Source organism: Lampris incognitus, chromosome 17, assembly GCF_029633865.1.
Source record: "Lampris incognitus isolate fLamInc1 chromosome 17, fLamInc1.hap2, whole genome shotgun sequence".
NCBI lineage: Eukaryota > Metazoa > Chordata > Actinopteri > Lampriformes > Lampridae > Lampris > Lampris incognitus.
In genome coordinates this window covers 43472782-43492600 of record NC_079227.1, presented here as the reverse complement: position 1 = coordinate 43492600, position 19819 = coordinate 43472782, and the positions used below count along the sequence as shown (strand labels likewise).

At 42.5% G+C, this 19819-nt stretch overlaps 1 protein-coding gene across 1 annotated transcript in view; it reads right to left on the bottom strand.

The window, feature by feature from the left end:
* Window positions 1-19819, bottom strand: part of ryr2a (ryanodine receptor 2a (cardiac)) — a 1161183-nt gene that overhangs the window by 584650 nt on the left and 556714 nt on the right. Inside the window, 4 exon segments of the mRNA XM_056296806.1 lie at window positions 2358-2408; window positions 2836-2887; window positions 17086-17192; window positions 19081-19177. Coding sequence (XP_056152781.1) covers window positions 2358-2408; window positions 2836-2887; window positions 17086-17192; window positions 19081-19177 — 307 coding nt within the window.

Sequence of the window (19819 nt, the reverse complement as noted above, 5' to 3'; positions counted from 1 at the left end):
TGGTGCTTTGTCTTGGCTTCCAGAAGGACATCACCTGTCCCATCTACCAGAAGTGTGGGACTCAGAACCGCACACGGTTTGTCGACATCACCAAACTGGCAAGTTCACTTGGAGACAGCATCTGTGACAGCCTAATTGGCTTACATGCCTTCACAGGCTGCGACACTGTCAGTACATTCGCTGGTCGAGGGAAGCTGAATGCCCTGAAGATAGTGAGAAAGCACACTTCCTGCCAAGAGACTTTTAGTCAACTGGGACAGACATGGAATGTGAGTGATGAGCTGTTCCAGAAAATTGAGCAGTTCACCTGTCGGATGTATGTTGCTAATAGCAGCACTGCTGAGGTGAACAAACTGCGTTACCAGCTCTTCTGCACCAAAAGGGGAGAGGTTGAGTCCAGCCAGCTGCCACCATGTAGAGACTGTCTCTTTATGCATGTTCAACGAGCCAACTATCAGGCAGCAATATGGAAGTGCTGTCTGCAGGCTAACCCTGTGGTGCCAAGCCCTACTGAGTATGGATGGACAGACGATGAAGGCAAGCTGGCCATTTACTGGATGCGCTCCCCACCTGCACCAGATGTGGTCTTGGAAATGCTAACATGCAAGTGTGTGCATTCATGCAAAATGCCAAGCTGCATGTGCCTGTCAAATGGACTTCCATGCACAGACATGTGCAGGTTACAGACCAGCAGTAACCAAAAACAGCAGGATGGTCCAGAACTGGACTTTGAACTTGGGGAGTCAGATGATGAGAGAAACGAGCAGTTTGATGAATGACAGTGTGATGATTCTGATGGTATTACTGTGGTAGTAGTCTATTGATGCACAGGATGTTGATTCTGGACTTGATTACCCAGAGCTTGATAACAATAATGTAACCATATTCACATATACCCATTACCCTACCCATTACCATTACATATACCCACTAATGATATGGGATTACATGTATCATTGACTAAGTATATGTAAATGTCAATGTTGTTTAAAATATTAAAATAGTTCATTACCTCACTATGGTATTCCTTTTTATCATGTATTTTGATTGTGTATTTAAACAAATGTATAGAGACCAGTTTGTGACCTAACTGGCTTTGGTCTAGTTCTCATTTAAGGCTCACAATCACCTCACACAATGAAATAGTATGGGTATATTATACATTTCCTGAATCTTTACAGTCCTGTGAGTATTCCAGTTTTTGTGTTTTGTGTCCCTGATATTCCTAGATGCCACAGGGCTAAAAGAAAGTATATAGTTTAGGCGAAAATTGCAGAAAGATGTGTGTTATTGACGGGTTGAAGAGCTCAAGTGACCTCTATATTTGTGAGAAATATCCACAACAGGGCTTGAATGAAAGCTAAGAAGGTCCCCTTTAAAATGATACCAAAGACAATATTATAGAACATTGAAAAATGTCCTGACCATGAGGCTAAACCAGGATATGCACCAGCGTCTAAAATGCAATTTAGTTTAGCGGGTGGTTAACTTCATGAGCTGATAACTGTGATACAGCTGCCACTCAGGAATGGTTATCATACCAAAATATCATCTACAGACATGGATCCTTTCAAAAATTATAAGTAAGTTTTGCCACCTTGAGTGTACCGAAATATCGTCTGGCCCATGGACTAACACAGAAGAATTTCATCTCCATCATTCTAAAAAGTATTTGCTTTAAAGTCTCAAAAAGCAGCTACGTCACAAGTAGAGTCACAGAGAAGACAAGTCACAAGTCCTGATTTTGTAACCTGAGTCCCACTCGAATCCAAGTATTAAGTCTCAAGTCCATAGCTCTGCGTTGAGGTGAAAAACAATACAGTAAATTACAACATTAACTAAACAATGTTAATATTGTAATGTTGTCTTACAAAAGTCAAGGAAAGGTAGACAACAATGAAGTATGAATCTTGAAATTAGCAAAACAATTTAAATTAACTGTTGATGGTTGCCAGTTTATGTTTGATTTCTTGATCTAGGTCAAACTACTACTACTACTACTTATTCTAGCTCAAACATTTTAGACAAAAGATTATTTATTTCATTGGGTTGGCATTATTTATTTGTATTAATATATGCTAGGCTCTGAGAGATAAGGTATATAGCGTGATAACAAATGTACTGTTCTAAAATGTATTATTGTTATTATTGTATTTTGTGTGTCTCTCATACACGTTAACGATGCATTTTTTGTCATCTGTACATTCTGAAATAAACCTAACCAAAATCAAGCAAACCACATTTCAAATTGTTCAGAATATGCCAGGCTGGTTTTAGTCATTGAGTGATTTATGACCAAGGTTGGTGAGGAGTTGATGAAGGAGGAAGGGTATAGATGAGACAGAAAGACCACCTACTTCAAAACTCTTTACTTCCTCCCCATCTTCATCTTCCTCATCATGACAACTCTGACAAAGAGAAATAGAAGTAAACAGGATGCAGGTAAAGGTACAGGGAGGAAGAGGGGTAAACAGCATGAAGAAAGAAAATGCTAAATAATAGCTATAAAGTTCATTTACTAATGTGTGGGCTAACTGAAAGTGTTGGCATCATGATTAAAATTATGACAGCATTCCACAATTCATTTCTACAATGGTTAAAATTAAATAAAAGTTAACTTTTTAAAGATGTATACATAATTTCTGGAAGAATACAGAGAGAATGATCTTACTAAAGATAATAGTGGCAGCAACATGAGTGTATACTAGCTTTCAATTTCACTGCTAACACTACAATTACTACTAGTAATGACATCACTAGGAACAGAACTGGAAACTTTCTCCGTGAATCTGAACTGAAGACAATGACAAAGATCACAGTCTATTTAACTGGTACCTTTGCCATGATGTCAGCATAGGCCATGTAAAGATCATCTTCATCAAGTTCACTGTAACAGAAACACACAAACTTACAAATGAGTTGGCATTAGAAGAATGACCAGACTGACAACTTTAAATATGCTGTAAAGTAAATGACGTGGATCAGGGGCAGTACAGAACATGGCTGGTTCAGGTGGCTGGGTCAGGGTAGTACAGAACATGTCTGGGTCAGGGGCAGTACAGAACATGGCTGGGTCAGGCGGCTGGGTCAGGGCAGTACAGAACATGGCTGGGTCAGAGGTAGTACAGAACATGGCTGGGTCAGGGGCAGTATAGAACATGGCCAGGTGGATGGGTCAGGGTAGTACAGAACATGGCTGGGTCAGGGGCAGTACAGAACATGGCAGGTCAGGTGGCTGGGTCAGGGGCAGTACAGAACATGGCTGTGTCAGGGGCAGTACAGAACATGGCTGGTTCAGGTGGCTGGGTCAGGGTAGTACAGAACATGTCTGGGTCAGGGGCAGTACAGAACATGGCAGGGTCAGGGATAGTACACAACATGGCTGGGTCAGGGGTAGTGCACAACATGGCTGGGTCAGGGGCAGTAGCGTTATTATGAAACCCACTGCTTTTCTGGGCAAGACACGCCCTGTGTAGCATTCAAGCACTAGGATTGGCCAGGCGTCCAAGCGCTAGGATTGGCCATGCTTGTGCTAGGCACGCCCACAAGCCTACTCGCTATTAAAATGAATTGAGGATTTGAGATCTTTGACCACCTCCGATGCAAACCGTGTTTGTTTTTTTTGTGATTGAATACGCCATCAGCCAACTACTTAATACAGAAAAAAATTACTCACTTTCAGGAACTTTTGCTGCATAATATTATATCAGTATCGTAGTAACTTTTTGACGACAGGCTGACGCTACTCAAAGCAACATTGTTTTTTGTTAGCTTAGCTATTTTTTCCACAAAAGGACAAGTATTGTTCGGTATTATGTAATTGGTTGATTGCGATAATCGCAGTTTGTTAATAAGCACACACAAAACATGTGGGGGTGACAAATTAATAACACTTTAATCAGAGAGGACACCAGAATGCCTTTAGCCTATTCTTTATTAGAGGTCGGGTAGCAGAGGCGTTAAAGTTACTACGATACTGATATAATATTATGCAGCAACAGTTCCTGAAAGGGAGTAATTTTTTCTGTATTAAGTAGTTGGCTGATGGCGATAACCACTACTTGTTAATAAGGGCACACAAAACGTGTGGAAAAGTGTGTTCAACCACACAAAAACAAACACGGTTTGCGTCGGAGGTGGTCAAAGATCTCAAATCCTCAATTCATTTTAATGGCGAGTAGGTTCGTGGGCGTGCCTAGCGCAAGCATGGACGCCTGGCCAATCCTAGCGCTTGGACGCCTGGCCAATCCTTGTGCTTGAATGCTACACAGGGTGTGTCTTGCATTGCTTCACGTCGCCTGCTGTCTTGGCCAAAAAGTAACACTTGAACACACCACAAAGACCACAGCCGATGGCCCTGTTTCGCTAACTTAGCACGGACTCACTAAGCTGAACAGCCAATCAGAATGATCTCTCTCACTGATGGGCTCTGCCGATTCAACATGCTGAATCGGCCAAACAGCTGCTGACAGGGGTCCAACTAGTGCAGACGGTGTGGACACACCACAAAAACCAGTGCCACAGACGCTTACTGATGGCCCGACATTGGGCAATGGCCGACCATCGGCCTGGTGTGTCAGGGCCCTTAGGCCCCCCCTCAGTTCAGGGATGGTCATTCCCTCTTCACATAGATGGCCTCTTTGACTCCCCGTTCAAACCAGCGTTCCTCCCTATCAAGGATGTGCACATCCTCATCCTTGAAAGAGTGGCCACTGGCCTGTAGATGGTGTACTGTGGAGTCCTGGCCTGACATGTTAGCTCTCCTGTGTTGTGCCATCCTCTTGGCCAGCATCCGTTTAGTTTCCCCAATGTACAAGTCACTGTACAAGCCACATTGGGGAAACAAAACAGACGCTGGTTGTTACTTTCATAACGTTCATTTGGATAACCAAACTCAACCAGGGCCTGTTTATTGTAGGATATCACCCCTTCTCCAGCCACTGTGTCGGTGGGGATGTTGTCAGCTCAGTGTCCTGATGACCTGATGACTAGAGTGTCCTGATGAGTCCTAGTTTGTGCTCCAGTGGATGATGAGAGTCAAACCTTAAGTACGAATCAGTATGTGTACAGTAAACATCAACAATCAAATGCCCCCATCACCAATTGCAGTTTCACAGTTTAAGAAGGCTAACCTGTCATGTTCCACATCCTCCCTGGTGAACTTGATGTGGTGTCCACAGAGTTAATGCGGTCGGTGAAATGTGGTACATCCTGAGATTTAATTTTAACCCAGGTGTCGTCCACAAATCTGAACCAAAGGCTAGGTGGTGTCCCTGGATAGATATCACAGCCTCTTTTCCTCTTCCTCCATATACAAGTTGGCCACTATAGGTTGAAACTGGGGAACCCATAGTGCCCCCATGTCTCTGACTGTAGTACTGCGCCCTGTATGTGAAGTACGTGAACTGAAGACAGTTTCAGGAGCAGACACACTTGGTCAGTGTTAAGGGTGGTACTATTGTTGAGGGTGGGGTTGTCCTGTGATATCATACGGACTACCTCCACTGCTTCATCAACAGGAATGCACGTGAAGAGAGACGTAATATCATAAGAGACCATTGTTTCATCCCTCTCCATAGTGATGTCCCTCACCTTATCCACAACATCCACAGTGTTCTGAATCTGATGTTCATTACTGCCTACCAACGAGTTAAGAATAGATACCAGAAACTTAGAGATGTTATAGAGCACTGAGTTACTCATACAAACAATCGGCTGTAATGGCACATCCTGTTTATGTATCTTATGTAACACCGTATCCATAGTAGCTGAGAGTAAGAGACAGACATTCCCAAAGGAAAAACAAACAATAGTGGACTGAAAAGAAAACAAAAACAAAAACAAAACAATAAAACAAAACTATACATTGTATATACAACCATCCATTTCTACTAACTTCCAAAGCTGGCCTGCTCCAGGTCTGATGTTACTGGGTGTGGAGGCGTGCGGGGAGGGGGAGATCCCTTTTTTTAAGGTAGTCTCTTATGGACACAGCTATGCCTGACCATGCCTGCACAGTGGCAGGCTTGGCTCTATTGAGTCATGCTGTTGTACACTCAAGAGACACTATGCTCTGGTAGGACGCCATCCAGCACTTAATTAAAGGAAGTTTGGGATTAAACCACAGTGCCAGTATGGTCTTTTTTGCTGCAGTAAAGCCTGCCAGCGTTAGTCTTCAATGATTTAAATTGAGAGTCAGAGACAGATCACCATTGAGCAGACAAAGGCAGGGATGAGGCAATATTGTTGATCCTAATAACTCTGACAACGCTGACATAACCTGTGTCCAAAAATCTCTGATCAGTGAGCCGTCCCAAAACATATGCATTGTTGTGCCCAGCACCTGAGCCCGGCAGTGAGTACAGTTAGGGCTGGTAATTAGTTTCATTTTAAAACATTTGATTGGTGTACCATATGCTCCTTGAATCATCTTATAGTGTATAAGCTGATGCGCAAGATTTTTAGAGGTACTGCTTATGTTAGACCATATTGTTTCCCAATTTGGTTTCAAACCGACAATGCGGAGTTCCCTGGCCCACACCCCTTCAACTGCCAGTGTCTTAGTAGAGTGATCAAGCAAAGAGTTATATATGTGTGTGTGTGTGTGTCACTGTCCCCCGAGTACCCTGCCCAGGACCGATCCACTCCTCCATAGGGTGCTCCGGCAAAGGCCCATTCCAGGGCACCCCATATGTTTTCATTGCAGATCTCAGTCTCAAGTTAAAAAAAAAGAAAGAGGTGCCCGGTAAATCATATTCCTCCCTAATATCTTGGAATGAATGGAGTCCAGCTTTGTTAAAAATATCACTAAGAGTAAAGACACCTTTTTGACCATGAGGGAAATGTAAAAGGCTGCCCACCTGATTGAAGGTGATAGTTAATACATAGTGGATATGTTTGATGAAATAAATCTATTTTGCCCATCATCAGTTCCACTTTTTTTCCATACATCAACAGAATTGGTTACAATGCTCCCGTATCATAGATTAATGTTTTTACGCCCCCTGCCTGTATATAATAAGTCTTCCAGACGGTGTGGCTTCACGTTTGCTGCTTCCATAGCCCGCCAAGGGACCTCAGATTCCTGGTTTCTCCAAATATGCAGTGGTCTAATTAAAAATTAAGATTTGGGACAGCTAAGCCTCCAGTGAGTTTGGTTCTTTGTAAGGTTGTAAGTTTGATTCGTGCACGCTTTCCTCCCCAAATGAACTGTGATATGAGGGAGTGCATTTCCGTGATAAATTTAGGTGGTGGTGCTAGGGGGATCATAAAAAAACAAAAAAAATCAATCCGAGGCAAAATGTTCATTTTGATAGTTGTAACTCTGCCTTGTAAAGACACATGAAGAGAGCCCCACCTCTTCAGATCATCTATAATCTTCTTTTTCACAGCCAAAAAGTTTTCCTGAATTATTCTACTAAGACTGGGGTAAATCTTTATGCCAAGGTATGTAAAGGATGTACAGTTAGGGACGTCAGCAGTCAAACTGGTATTTAATGCAGCAGTATTCAATGGAAGATGAACAGATTTAGTCCAGTTGATTTTACAAACCCCAATTCCAATGAAGTTGGGACGTTGTGTAAAACGTGAATAAAAACAGAATACAATGATTTGCAAATACTTTTCGACCTATATTCAATTGAATACACTACAAAGACAAGAGGTTTAATGTTCAAACTGATAAAACTGTATTGTTTTTTGCAAATATTCACTCATTTTGAATTTATGCCTGCAACACATTCCAAAGAAGCTGGGACAGGGGCAACAAAAGACTGGGAAAGTTGAGGAATGCTCAAAAAACACCTGCTTCAAACATTCCACAGGTGAACAGGCTAACTGGAAACAGGTGAGTGTCCTGATTGGGTATAAAAGGGGCGTCCCCGAAAGGCTCAGTCGTTCACAAGCAAGGATAGGGCGAGGCGCACCACTTTGTGAACAACTGCATGAGCAAATAGTCCAACAGTTTAAGAACAACGTTTCTCAACGTACAATTGCTGGTTGGCTGGTGAAGGTTGAAAGGTGTTTTGGAGAAACTTCTCGGCTTTGTGTGGCGTCCCAAAGTTGACAGTGTGCCCACGATAGGTGATTTTCAGCTGGGCCGGGTAAAGCAGGAATGGCTGGAGCCCAAGCGAAATCATCCTCTTGTGGACCGGGTCGAGCTCCTCCCGTTTGCTCGTCGTTTCCCTGCTGTAATCCGGGAAGAAGAGCAATGTTTGCTTGCTATGCTTAACGGGCTGAGCTCCAGCCCCCTTCAGAAGGGCTTGACGATCAGAGTAGTCCAGCAGTTTGAAGAGCGGCATGCGAGGCCGGTTAGCATCTGTGCTAACTGCTGTAAAGTCTATGGGCCCTGTCTATGCGGATAACCCGTTCTCCCAATGAAGGCATCCACTTCGGCAAGTTTTTGCTCAGAAAACCAATGGCGTCCGACCCTTCCTCGCCTTCCTTCAGCCCGACCAGTCTCACGTCGGACCTCCGGCTATGGTCCTCCATCTGAGTGATCTTTGAGGTGAGTTCCCCCACTTGATGCTGAAGACCGTTAGCTTGTTGCTTGCTAGCTCTCACCGTAGCCTGCAGCGCGTCAAATTTAGCCGTGTTGCTCCGGATAGCTTTGAGAGGACTCGGGGTCTTTGGCCATTTCACCCATATTATCTTTGATATGTTGAATTTGACGCGTTAGTTCTGTTAGCTGTGGGACGAGGACACTGCTGGTCGCTTCTTTCACTGCCAACTGGATTAACGTGTTAAGGTCACCCTGCTGTTCTAGCAACGCGGTCTTAACAACGTTAGCTATGGCGTCGTCGAGCTCTTCCTTTGAAATCGTAACCATAGGTTTTTTTTTCTTTAACGGCGACATCCTCTCGCCTTCCCGTTTGCCTCCGGGCTTTCCTTGAGATATTATGCTGCGATGTGTTATCAATGTTGGTCGAAAGAGTAACTGAAAAAACGGGAGTTTAGGAGTCGTTGAGGACGAGCTACTAAGCTACGTGTGCGTCACAGTTGAGCACCACCCGGAAGTCGCCGAAGTATAAAATTTATGAAGAATATGATGCGCAGAATGCCAAGCAGTGTCCAGATGCCACTGGAAAAGCCCAGGACCACGCGACCATCATCACCATGTAAAATGAATAAATACATTTAAAAAAATGTTTACAAAAAATAGTCATACATCTTAGTGAGAGGATATAACATTGAAACAGTATAAGAAAATGACATGGGTATATAAGACATATAAAAAGGAAATGTAGCGAGAGTAGGGTGCAGGTGGAACAGAGCCCAGAGAGGTGGAGGTATGCACTGGAGAGAAGAGGAATGAAAGGCAATAGGAGCAAGACGGAACACATGTGTGAATGAGAGGGAGGACAGTGGAATGGTGAGGATGCATGGAGTACAGGTGATGAAGGCGTATGAGTTTAGATACTTGGGGTCAACTGTCCAAACTAATGGGGAGTGCAGAAGAGAGGTGAAAAAAGAGTTCAGGCAGGGTGGAGAAGAGTGTCAGGAGTGATTTGCCACAGAAGGGTAACAGCAAGAGTTAAAGGGAAGGTTTACAAGATGGTTGTGAGATCAGCTATGTTATATGGTTTGGAAACAGTGGCACTGATGAAAAGACAGGAGGCGGAGCTGGAGGTGGCAGAGTTGAAGATGCTAAGATTTTCACTGGAAGTGACGAAGAAGGACAGGAGTAGGAACGAGTATATTAGAGGGACAGCTCAGGTTGGACGGTTTGGAGACAAAGAGGCAACATTGAGATGGTTTGGACATGTGTGGAGGAGAGATGCTGGGTATATTGGGAGAAGGATGCTGAATATGGAGCTGCCAGGGGAGAGGAAAAGAGGAAGGCCAAAGAGGAGGTTTAAGGGTTTAAGAACATGCAGGTGGCTGGTGTAACAGAGGAAGATGCAGAGGACAGGAAGAGATGGAAATGGATGATCCGCTGTGGCGACCCCTAACAGGAGCAGCCGGAAGTAGTAGTATAAAAAGAAAATGTGATGAGGGCGATGACAAGTAGTGTGCAGGTGGCGACCACCGTCACCACGGAAACCTGTGAGGAGGACTGACTTGCACGTGCACATATGGGAGACTCACATCACACTATTCACACACAGAAGAAGAGAAAGGCAAAGACATTATTCACAGAGAGAGAAAAGACATGTGAGAGAAGAGAACAGTTTGCAAAAGTCATTAGTCAATCAATTAAGTCATCAATTAGTCATAATCTATACTCTATATCTCGTCGGCAGAACAGTGCTTGGTAAATTCATTGAGACAGAACCCGACCCGCCATGCAGTACAGGTTGTGAAACACTCAACTTAAAGGTACCTTTAATTGTCTTAGCCTGTAGGCTAAGGCAAAAAGATGAGTTTTAAGTTTGGATATAAAGGACTCAACAGACTCTGATTGTCTGATGGCAGCAGGCAGGTTATTCCACAAGAACGGGGCCCGATAGGAAAAGGCCCTGCCACCAGCTGACTTCTTTTTAACTTCGGGTACACACAGGAGCCCTGTATTTTGAAAGCCAAGAGCTCAAGATGGAATCTATGGTTTAAGGAGATCAGACAGGTAAGATGGGGCAAGCCCAGTTACCATTTTATAAGTCGGCAGAAACATCTTGTATTCTGATCCAACATGGATAGGAAGCCAATGAAGGGAGGCAAGAATTGGTGTAATATGGTCAAATTTAAGTTAGGATTCTAGCAGCAGCATTCTGAACCATCTGAATACTTTTAGTACTAGAATGTGGCAGACCTGAAAACAGAACATTACAGTAATCAAGTCTGGATGAAAAGTCTCTGCATCAGCCATGGACAGAAAAGACAAAATTTTAGCTGTTACGTAAGTGGAAAAAAAAAACCTTCTTGGTGATTTCTTTAATGCGCTTATCAAAGGAAAGGCTGGGATCAAATGTATCACCAAGATTTTTGGCTGCCACACTTTGTGAAATCACAAAGTTGTCAACTGTTACTGTTGCTTGATCAAATTGGTGTCTGTGTCTAGCAGGGCCAATGACCAACATCTCAGTTTTATCAAAATTTAAAAGCAGAAAGTTTAGTGACATCGAATTTTACACAGCAGCCAAGCAGGCCTCTAAATTAGTAATTTGAGTATGATCATCAGCCTTTATAGGCACATACAGCCCAGTATCATCAGCATAGCAATGTATATTTATTCCATAACCGCGTATAATTTGGCCAAGAGGTGAAATCTAAAGACAGAAAAATAGAGGGCCAAGAACTGAGCCCTGAGGTACACCGTATTTAATGTCAGAGAAATTTGATGTAATATTACTATAGCAGACACTATGGGCCGGTTTCACAGACAGGGCTTAAATCAAGCCAGGATCAGTCCTTAATCCATACTAGTTAAACTAGGACATTTAAGTAGCCTCCATGAACGTATCTTAAATTTGGTTTAGTTAGTCGAAGACTATGGAGTCCTGGAGTAAGATAAATAAGTCTAAATGAGAGCACCTGGGTTAAACCTCATCAGGTTAAGTATGAGCACATGCTGTTCGTCTCATGGTGCTCATATAAAACCCGGAGTGGAATCGAAAACACAATTTAATGGTGTGAATCCTGAGACATAACAATGGCAGAGGCAAAAAGAATTCGTTCAAAAAACTTTAGTGAGTATGAAAAAACGCTACTAAAACAAATTTTATCAAACCATCCAGATATTGAAAGTAAAAACCATACTACTGCTGCTGAGCAAAAGAAAAGGAATGCTTGGGCTGCAATGTGCAGTGAATTCAATGCAAATGAACATGTAACTACAAGAACAGTACAACAACTTCAGGTGAGAAATCTACACTATTATCAGTATTCCACATTTATCATATTCATATTTTTGACATTACTAATATTGAATGATATCTGCCTTTAGACTCTGTGGAAGAACCTTAAACTGGCTTTAAAAAGAGAAAATGCAAAGACCAGAAGAGAGAGATTTAATACTGGTGGTGGACCACCAAAAAAAGACAAAGCTTATAATTCCAGACTTGCTGTCTGGAATTATTGAACCCCAGCAACCTCTGGATGGTATATCAGACGATGACCATTTGGATAGTTCAGATGAAGAACTGAGCACAAATGGTAAATATACCAAAGAAAGTAAATTGGTTACTTCCTTTAGTAAATGTATTACACTAACTGTGTCAATCTTTATTCTTGTTTCATTCTATGGACCATATGAGTTTATTTGTGCTTCTAACAGTGTTGTTTTTCCAGAGGAAAGGAATCTGAGCAGTGTGGAAGAACCTGCAGTGTCCAGTGAGTGTGGGCCCTCTACATCTACTATAACATCCTTAAGAGAAGATGCTGCTGCCACCTCTCCACAGAGAACAAGAAAGATGACCATGCATGAAAAGTTAGCCAGAGAATTCCATGAGCATAAAATGAAATATCTGAAGGAAGAACATGAAATTAAAATGAGAATTCTACAGGTTGAACTGGATATGAAGTTGGAAGAGAGAGCTATCCAAAAAAGACACAGTAATGAGACAATTGTGATTGCCAGTCATGATGAACAATATATGTAAATGTAGCCCAGTGGATAAAGTGAGCTATGAGCATTTAATGAATAAGTTAAATGAATAAATAGGATTACAGTACCTTCAATAAATAAGCTACAGTTCATTTCCTGGTTATGTACACGTTTATTTACAATGGTTATAAGTTATGATATGTACAACTTACAAGCTCTAACGTGAGTTCATTCGTGAGCCTGGTTTATTTGATGTGTACAATATACAGTACGTGTTGCTAGCTTGGTTGTTAGGCTTACAGCCTAACGTGATGTTAAATGTCATTCTTTTCTTTCATTGGTACGTCTGTAATATTTAGCCAACCAAAATGTATGCTGAGACAGAGGGGCGGGACTTAGTATTACGACGTTAGGTCACGTGAAGTAAAGAGTCAGAACGCTTGAGGACACCGCTGAGGAAAGCTGCTATTCTGTATTGTGAGCTGTTTGTACATAACGTCGGGATCAACAGAGCGTTATCCGTGGGATGTATGTACTAACTGGATGTACAAGAGGATTTGGACATAGTCGGAGCTGAGAGACCAAGGACCAGGAAAGCTCTCCGTTGGGACGACTGCGGAGACCGTTTCCTTCCCCTGGTGTGCCTGTGACTGTCCGGTGGTTTCTTCACGCCCTCACTCATTCTCCTGCGCTCGCAGCAGAGCGCTTGACCCCCCCCCCCCCCATCTCTGCCTCTCTTCACCTCTCTTCGGCCCCCTCTTCCCCACTCTGTTTCCATGGATACGTGAGTACTGAAATTAAGCACGTGCTATTTTGTTTATGCTTGTGTCCAGAATAAGCGAAGCGGCCAATTACAGTTTTAAGGCCTCACCGCTCACAAGCAACGTCAGGCCTGCAACAGTAACGTTGCACTCTAACATTACACTTGCACTGCGCTACTTTGTGTGAGTGTGTGTGTGTGTGTGTGTGTGTGTGAGCCCACAGTTTTATTTGATTTTATTGGTATATGTACAATTTGTCTTTACATTGATTGAGTTGACAACAGTGTTTTATTGGAAATATTAATTATTATTGAATAGAATTGGAACAGGCTTTGGGCCATTTGTTTATACATATTGTGACATTGTCTATTATTATTATTGTTATTATTATTATTGACTGTTGATAATTCCAAACTACAAATATTTTACATTAACATCTGGTTAATAAATACCTACCTTGTGGTTTATTTGAATTTAAAGCAAATGTGTTGCGTCATAGACATTTAGAATAGACAATTCATAGTGGTATTAAAATATAAATACATTTAAAGGTTTAAAAGGAAGTCCTATTCAAACTATCTCCACACAGTTAATGGAGGCACCGCCAATAGTTATAATCGAAGTTAAGAATTAAGAAACACTTGGTAACAATTTAAACAGTGTATTACTTCAGGTAATAGCGCCACTTATTTAAAGCAGAACCCAGGCCCCACCTACATGGTAGGGGTTACATAAAAATAAATAAAATTTTTGTCATTTGCATATTCGTGAGTTTGAGTATTTTAATCACCACAAACTACATTTTAAACCAGCTTTGGTTTAGTCAATCATTTAATTTGCTGCACACCATCTACAGAAAAACATTATCCAAGCAAAAATAGGCCATAATGAATACATTCCATATCTAAATGCATCTCATCTAGCTGAAGTGCTGCAATGTGAAAGCAGCTCTGTATGCAAGTCCTCTTTGGTCATTCCCTGCCTCAGCCATGGGCACATCTGTTTGATCCTGGTCTTCCATTGGAGGATCAGGACAGCAATGCTGCCTCAGGTAGTTGTGGAGCACAGCTGTAGCAATTATCACCTTGCAGCATCTTCTTGGCTCAAAACGAAGTGTATTGCATAAACACTGGAATCGATTTTTCCATACTCCAAACATACGCTCGACCAGCCCTCTAGTGTGGATATGAGCTCTGTTGTATCTTTGCTGCTCAGCTGTTGTGGGATTTATGTATGGGGTGAATAAAAAGTTACTCTGCCCATATCCACTGTCACCAAGGAGTAGTCCACTATGTTGTCCTCTCTGAAACTGAGCACACAATGAAGAGTTGAGAAAAATCCTTGAATCGTGAGTTGCACCTTTCCAACGGTCAACAATAGAAAACTCTAAATTAGGAGTGCGTACACCCTGAACATCGATGAAAAACCAGTTCTTGCGGTTCCTGTACTCCTCAGCATCAGGAGTTGATGGACACTTGATGGGAACATGACATCCATCTATACAGCCAATCACTCCTGGGAAGTGCCCATATTCATAGAATTGCACTTTATAGTTGGCTTGGCCAGGAGCATCAGGAAACTTGATGTAAATATTCCTCAGTTCACAAATGGCCCTACAGACTGTGTGAACTATTCTACACACAGTTGCTTCACTGGCACCACATAAATCACCAGTTTCACAATGAAACATTCCAAAAGCCAGAAATCTCAAAGTGATCAGGACTTGGAGAGAACTGGGTAACGGCCTTCCTCTTTGAGACAGAGAGGAAAGTCTAGGATCAAGCAAAGCTATGATCTCCAGTGCATTTTCTTTATACATACGAACGTGGTCTTGAAAAGTTATTTCATCAAAGTAATTTAATGGATTACTTCTATCCACAAGTACTCATCTGGCTGGCCTCTGTATTGCATGTTGGTCTTCATTTAGATATTCAAGTAGTCCATGCTCCCTCGCAAACTGCTAAGCAGAAATTAAACCTGCCTCTTTGAAGGATTAATTTAAGCTTCAATTTAGTCCTAGAGTAACTATGATCCTCCTTCTCACAGTCGGTTTAGTTTAATCCAGAACAGGCTAAATCTAGGACTATTTTAAGATGTGTCTGTGCAAGTCACTTTGAGTTAAGACAACTCAAACAGACATTTTAGTCTGGGACTAGGCTTAAGCCTTGTCTGTGAAACCGGCCCAATGTGTTCTTCCAGATAAGTAGAACTTAAACCATGAGAGAGCTAAAACAGAGACACCAAAATTACAATTTAATCTGTCTAATAGTATACAGTGATCAGTGGTGTCAAAGGCCACACTGAGGTCCAGTAGTAGAAGCACAGAAGTGGAATAAGAGTCCATAGCTAACAAAAGATCATTAACCACTCTAGTCAGAGCAGTTTTAGTGGAGTGACAGGCCCTGAAAGCCGACTGAAAAGGTTAATATAGATGGGTTTCTCCTATATGGGTTGAAAGTTGTTGACACAGAACTCTCTCTAGTACTTTAGAAAAGGATAGGAGATTAGAGACTGGTTGATGGTTATTAAGAGACCCTGAATTGAGGTGCGATAATTTTAAGCAAAGTTTTGACCACAGCTGTCTTAAAACTGCTGGGAACAATGCCAGTATTAAGTGAAAAATTAACAACTTCTAGCATTGTAGGTCCCAGAAGAGGCCAGAGATCTTTAAAAAGTTTTGCTGGTAAGGGGTCAAGTAGGCAAATAGATGGTTTAGAAGCGGACATGAGCTTAGTCAAGTATCAAGAGAGGTAGTCTCAAAAGCTGTAATAACAGGGACTATCAGTGGCTCGTTGTATATGACCTTGGGAGGGACACCGTTTGTTCATGATCCTGACTGCTTGTGGGTAGAAGCTATTTAGCATTCTGCTGTGTGGCATAAAAATAAATGATAATAAAAAAAGCCCAGAAGCAAAACAATGAATTAGCTGAAACTAAAAAATAGGCCTACCTTCATCTTTTAGACAGGGCTCAGCCCTCCATGCCTTCTACCTGTTCAGTAACCGTGTTTGCTGTAAAATTTCTTCCAAAGGTGTGAATTCTTTTTTATTCAGGTCCTCCACTAGTTTTATCCACTTGTGCCTCGTTAAAAGTAACCTTTTCCTTTGTTCTCCTTCTAATGTCTTGCCATCTATTTTTTTTTACTTCTTCCACTTCCTTACGAGTAGCTGCTACAGCATTTATTTTATTTGTTATAGCTGCCAAAACAAAATTTTTTTTGGATGTGGGTAGAATTACGCTCCTGTAGTATCTCTAGATTTGGTTATACCTCATAGACAAGTACATTTATTTCATGATCGCTTAACTCTCCTTTTCTTTTTCTAAGAGTCAGCGGTTCCATGATGGATGGAGGCCCATCTATTGCTTTTTTAAATTGGGCATCGCACATTATGGTTGAAGGGTGGTGACAGGAGCTGATTACGCAATCAGCTGCAGGTTTGGTACATGAATGAAGTTTGTATCTGAAAGTACGTGGAAGTAGTTAGTGGTCACGGAAAGCTGAATTAAGATAAAGAGCATAAAAAAAACAAAAAACAGATGTGATTGCTGTCCATACAGTTATGGAAGAGAAATGTAGTGCTGCTGCCCCCAAACTAAGTACAACAACATGTTTTACTCCACCAGCGTGTTTAGGAAAGCATGTGATCTGCATCAGTGTGCTTTGCGTCTGATAATACCGATGCATTTTCCAACTGAAGACCCTAGTTCCTGAACCTACTCAGCCAGCTGCTTTTACCGAGCAGAATACATGAACTGGTCCCAGTTGTGTTTAGACATGGATCAGTTTAGTTTTCTATTTTCATTTTCTTCCTAACTGCTCATTTATTCCAGAGATGAACCCACCATTTCTCTGTGAGAGCTGCTCTGCTGAACAGCTGGATGAGCTGGTGCAGGGGATCGATGTGCTTCACACCCTCCTCCTCATCACACAGCTCCTCTTTGCTGGGTTTCTGAAGGACACACAAACACACAACACATACACACCACATGTGAGGTTGTGAGGTTGCCTGACATGACTGTGCTTATAGGCAAAGCTGCACCGCTCCAGTTTCTTCCTCTCTCACTCTTGTATTTTCTCTTCTTTTTCTTCCTCCTTTCAAACCCCACCTTTTATCTAGTTGAAGTCCAGTCAAATTCATCCAGGAAAAGACAGAAGTGATCAATCTGTGAGGCTGTGCTTACCAGCACACAAAACATCCATCCACCCATTACCCCAGCACACAAAACATCCATCCACCCATTAACCCAACACACAAAACATCCACTCGTCCATTACCCCAGCACACAAAAATCCATCCACCCATTACCCCAGCACACAAAACATCCATCCACCCATTACCCCAGCACACAAAACATCCATCCACCCATTACCCCAACACACAAAACATCCACTCGTCCATTACCCAAATCCACCCATTACCCAAACCGCTTATCCTGCTCTAAGGCTCGCGGGGATGCTGGAGCCTATCCCAGCAGTCACTGGGCGACAGGCGGGGAGATACCCTGGACAGGCCGCCAGGCCATCACAGGACCCACACACACACACAAACACACCTAGGGACAATTTAGTACGGCCGATTCACCTGACCTACATGGCTTTGGACTGTGGGAGGAAACCAGAGCACCCGGAGGAAAACCACGCCGACACGGGGAGAACATGCAAAGTCCACACGGAGGACAACCCGGGACGACCCCAAAGTTTGGACTACTCCAGGGCTCGAACCCAGGACCTTCTGTGTGGCGTTCTGCTGTGAGGCGACTGCGCTAACCACTGCGCCACCACAAACAAAACAAATATCTCAACATTAGGATTTGCTAGAATAAACAGAATTGACCAAATAATCTTCTCACAGAGGTCAGTGCTTCAAACAGCTTCTGTGAAGACTGAAGAAATAAGCCTCGACATGTTGTTTACAAATGAAAAGAAAACTTCCTAAACATACCTGGAACTAACTTCAGCACATTCATGTTGAATATATTCCTGAAGTGCTGTTCTTTTATTGATGTGATGACATGATGATCCCTCCTACATGTTGATGATGTGACTGATTATTATGAGTCCTTCTCTTCCCACCATGTCAAAGTGCAGCCTTAAATTGCACTTTCACAAATACATGATCACTTTTTTATTTTTATTTCCACTTGAAGCCAACTTGACCCTTGTCATTGTGCAGCTGTTTACTACGTGGCATGAGCAAAGGGTCATACCATCACTTCCAAGAAATCACAAAAATATCAGCAGAGGTTCATCTAATATATATCTGTATCCCCCCTTTTTTTCTCTCCCAATTGTATCCAGCCAATTACCCCACTCTTCTGAGCCATCCCGGTTGCTGCAGACTACCACGTCTCCCCCAACACATGTGGAGTCACCAGCCGCTTCTTTTCACCTGACAGTGAGGAGTTTCACCAGGGGGCCGTAGCGTGTGGGAGGATCACGCTATTCCCCCCATTTCCCCCTCCTCTCCGAACAGGCGCCCCGACCAACCAGAGGAGGTGCTAGTGCAGCGACCAGGACACACCCACACCCGGCTTCCCACCCACAGACACGGCCAACTGTGTCTGTAGAGACGCCCAACCAAGCTGGAGGTAACACGGGGATTCGAACCGGCGATCCCCGTGTTGGTAGGCAACGGAATAGACCGCCACGCTACCCGGACACCCATTAATCTAATATGATTGCTTTTAAGTAGCCGTCACATCGTGTCCTCCCCAGAACAGCTGTCCAGTTGCCATGGTAATGAGTTCCATGTTGCCTTTGATGTCAGTCCACTAGTCTTTCATGTGACGGGAAGTGCTGGTGTTTTGAATAATCAGACACGTTAGGAAGTATCTTACAGCCAGGTCTTCTATGAGCTTGTCTTCAAAGTAGTGTTCTTCTGCCTCAATCCAGGACTTCTCATAGCCCTGCAGGAACAGGTTCACAGCACGGTGCCTGGGAAGAGGAGATACTGATGAAGAACTGGTTGGTGGGAAATGCGCTCTACTCAAGATATAATAACCATGATGTGAATGTGTGTCTGTGTGTGTAATGTCTCTGCATACTAACATGATGAATGTGTGTACATGTGAGCATCAATTCAAGTCCAGCACATTTCCTGTCATTCTACCACTGCACAGTATGCAGAGGCACATTCCTTCAGGACAACAGTGCCACAGGAAAATAAAATACACGAGACCACAATAAACTGCTCAACATCTGAAATACACTTAGACTACATTTAGTGCAGTTAGAGATGACAGTGTAACCACCATACAATATATAATGAAATATATAAAGCACAGGTTATGTATGGCAGGTAAACTGCACAACATAAAGTTTTAAAATATCGTTAGGAGTATACAATAAAATATATACTTTGTAACACATGTTTTAAGACCCATTTTTATTCCTTTGCTTATAACTTTTCTTAACCTGTTTTCATCTTTTAACTGGTTCTATTGTGTTTGTTTTTTACAACTGCTAAACTCTGTTTATACCTCTTCTGTTTGTACTGCATGTATGTACTAGCATAAACAGGTGCCACTGGAACCTATTTTATTTTATTGTCCTTCTCTATTTTGTTTATTTTTGTTT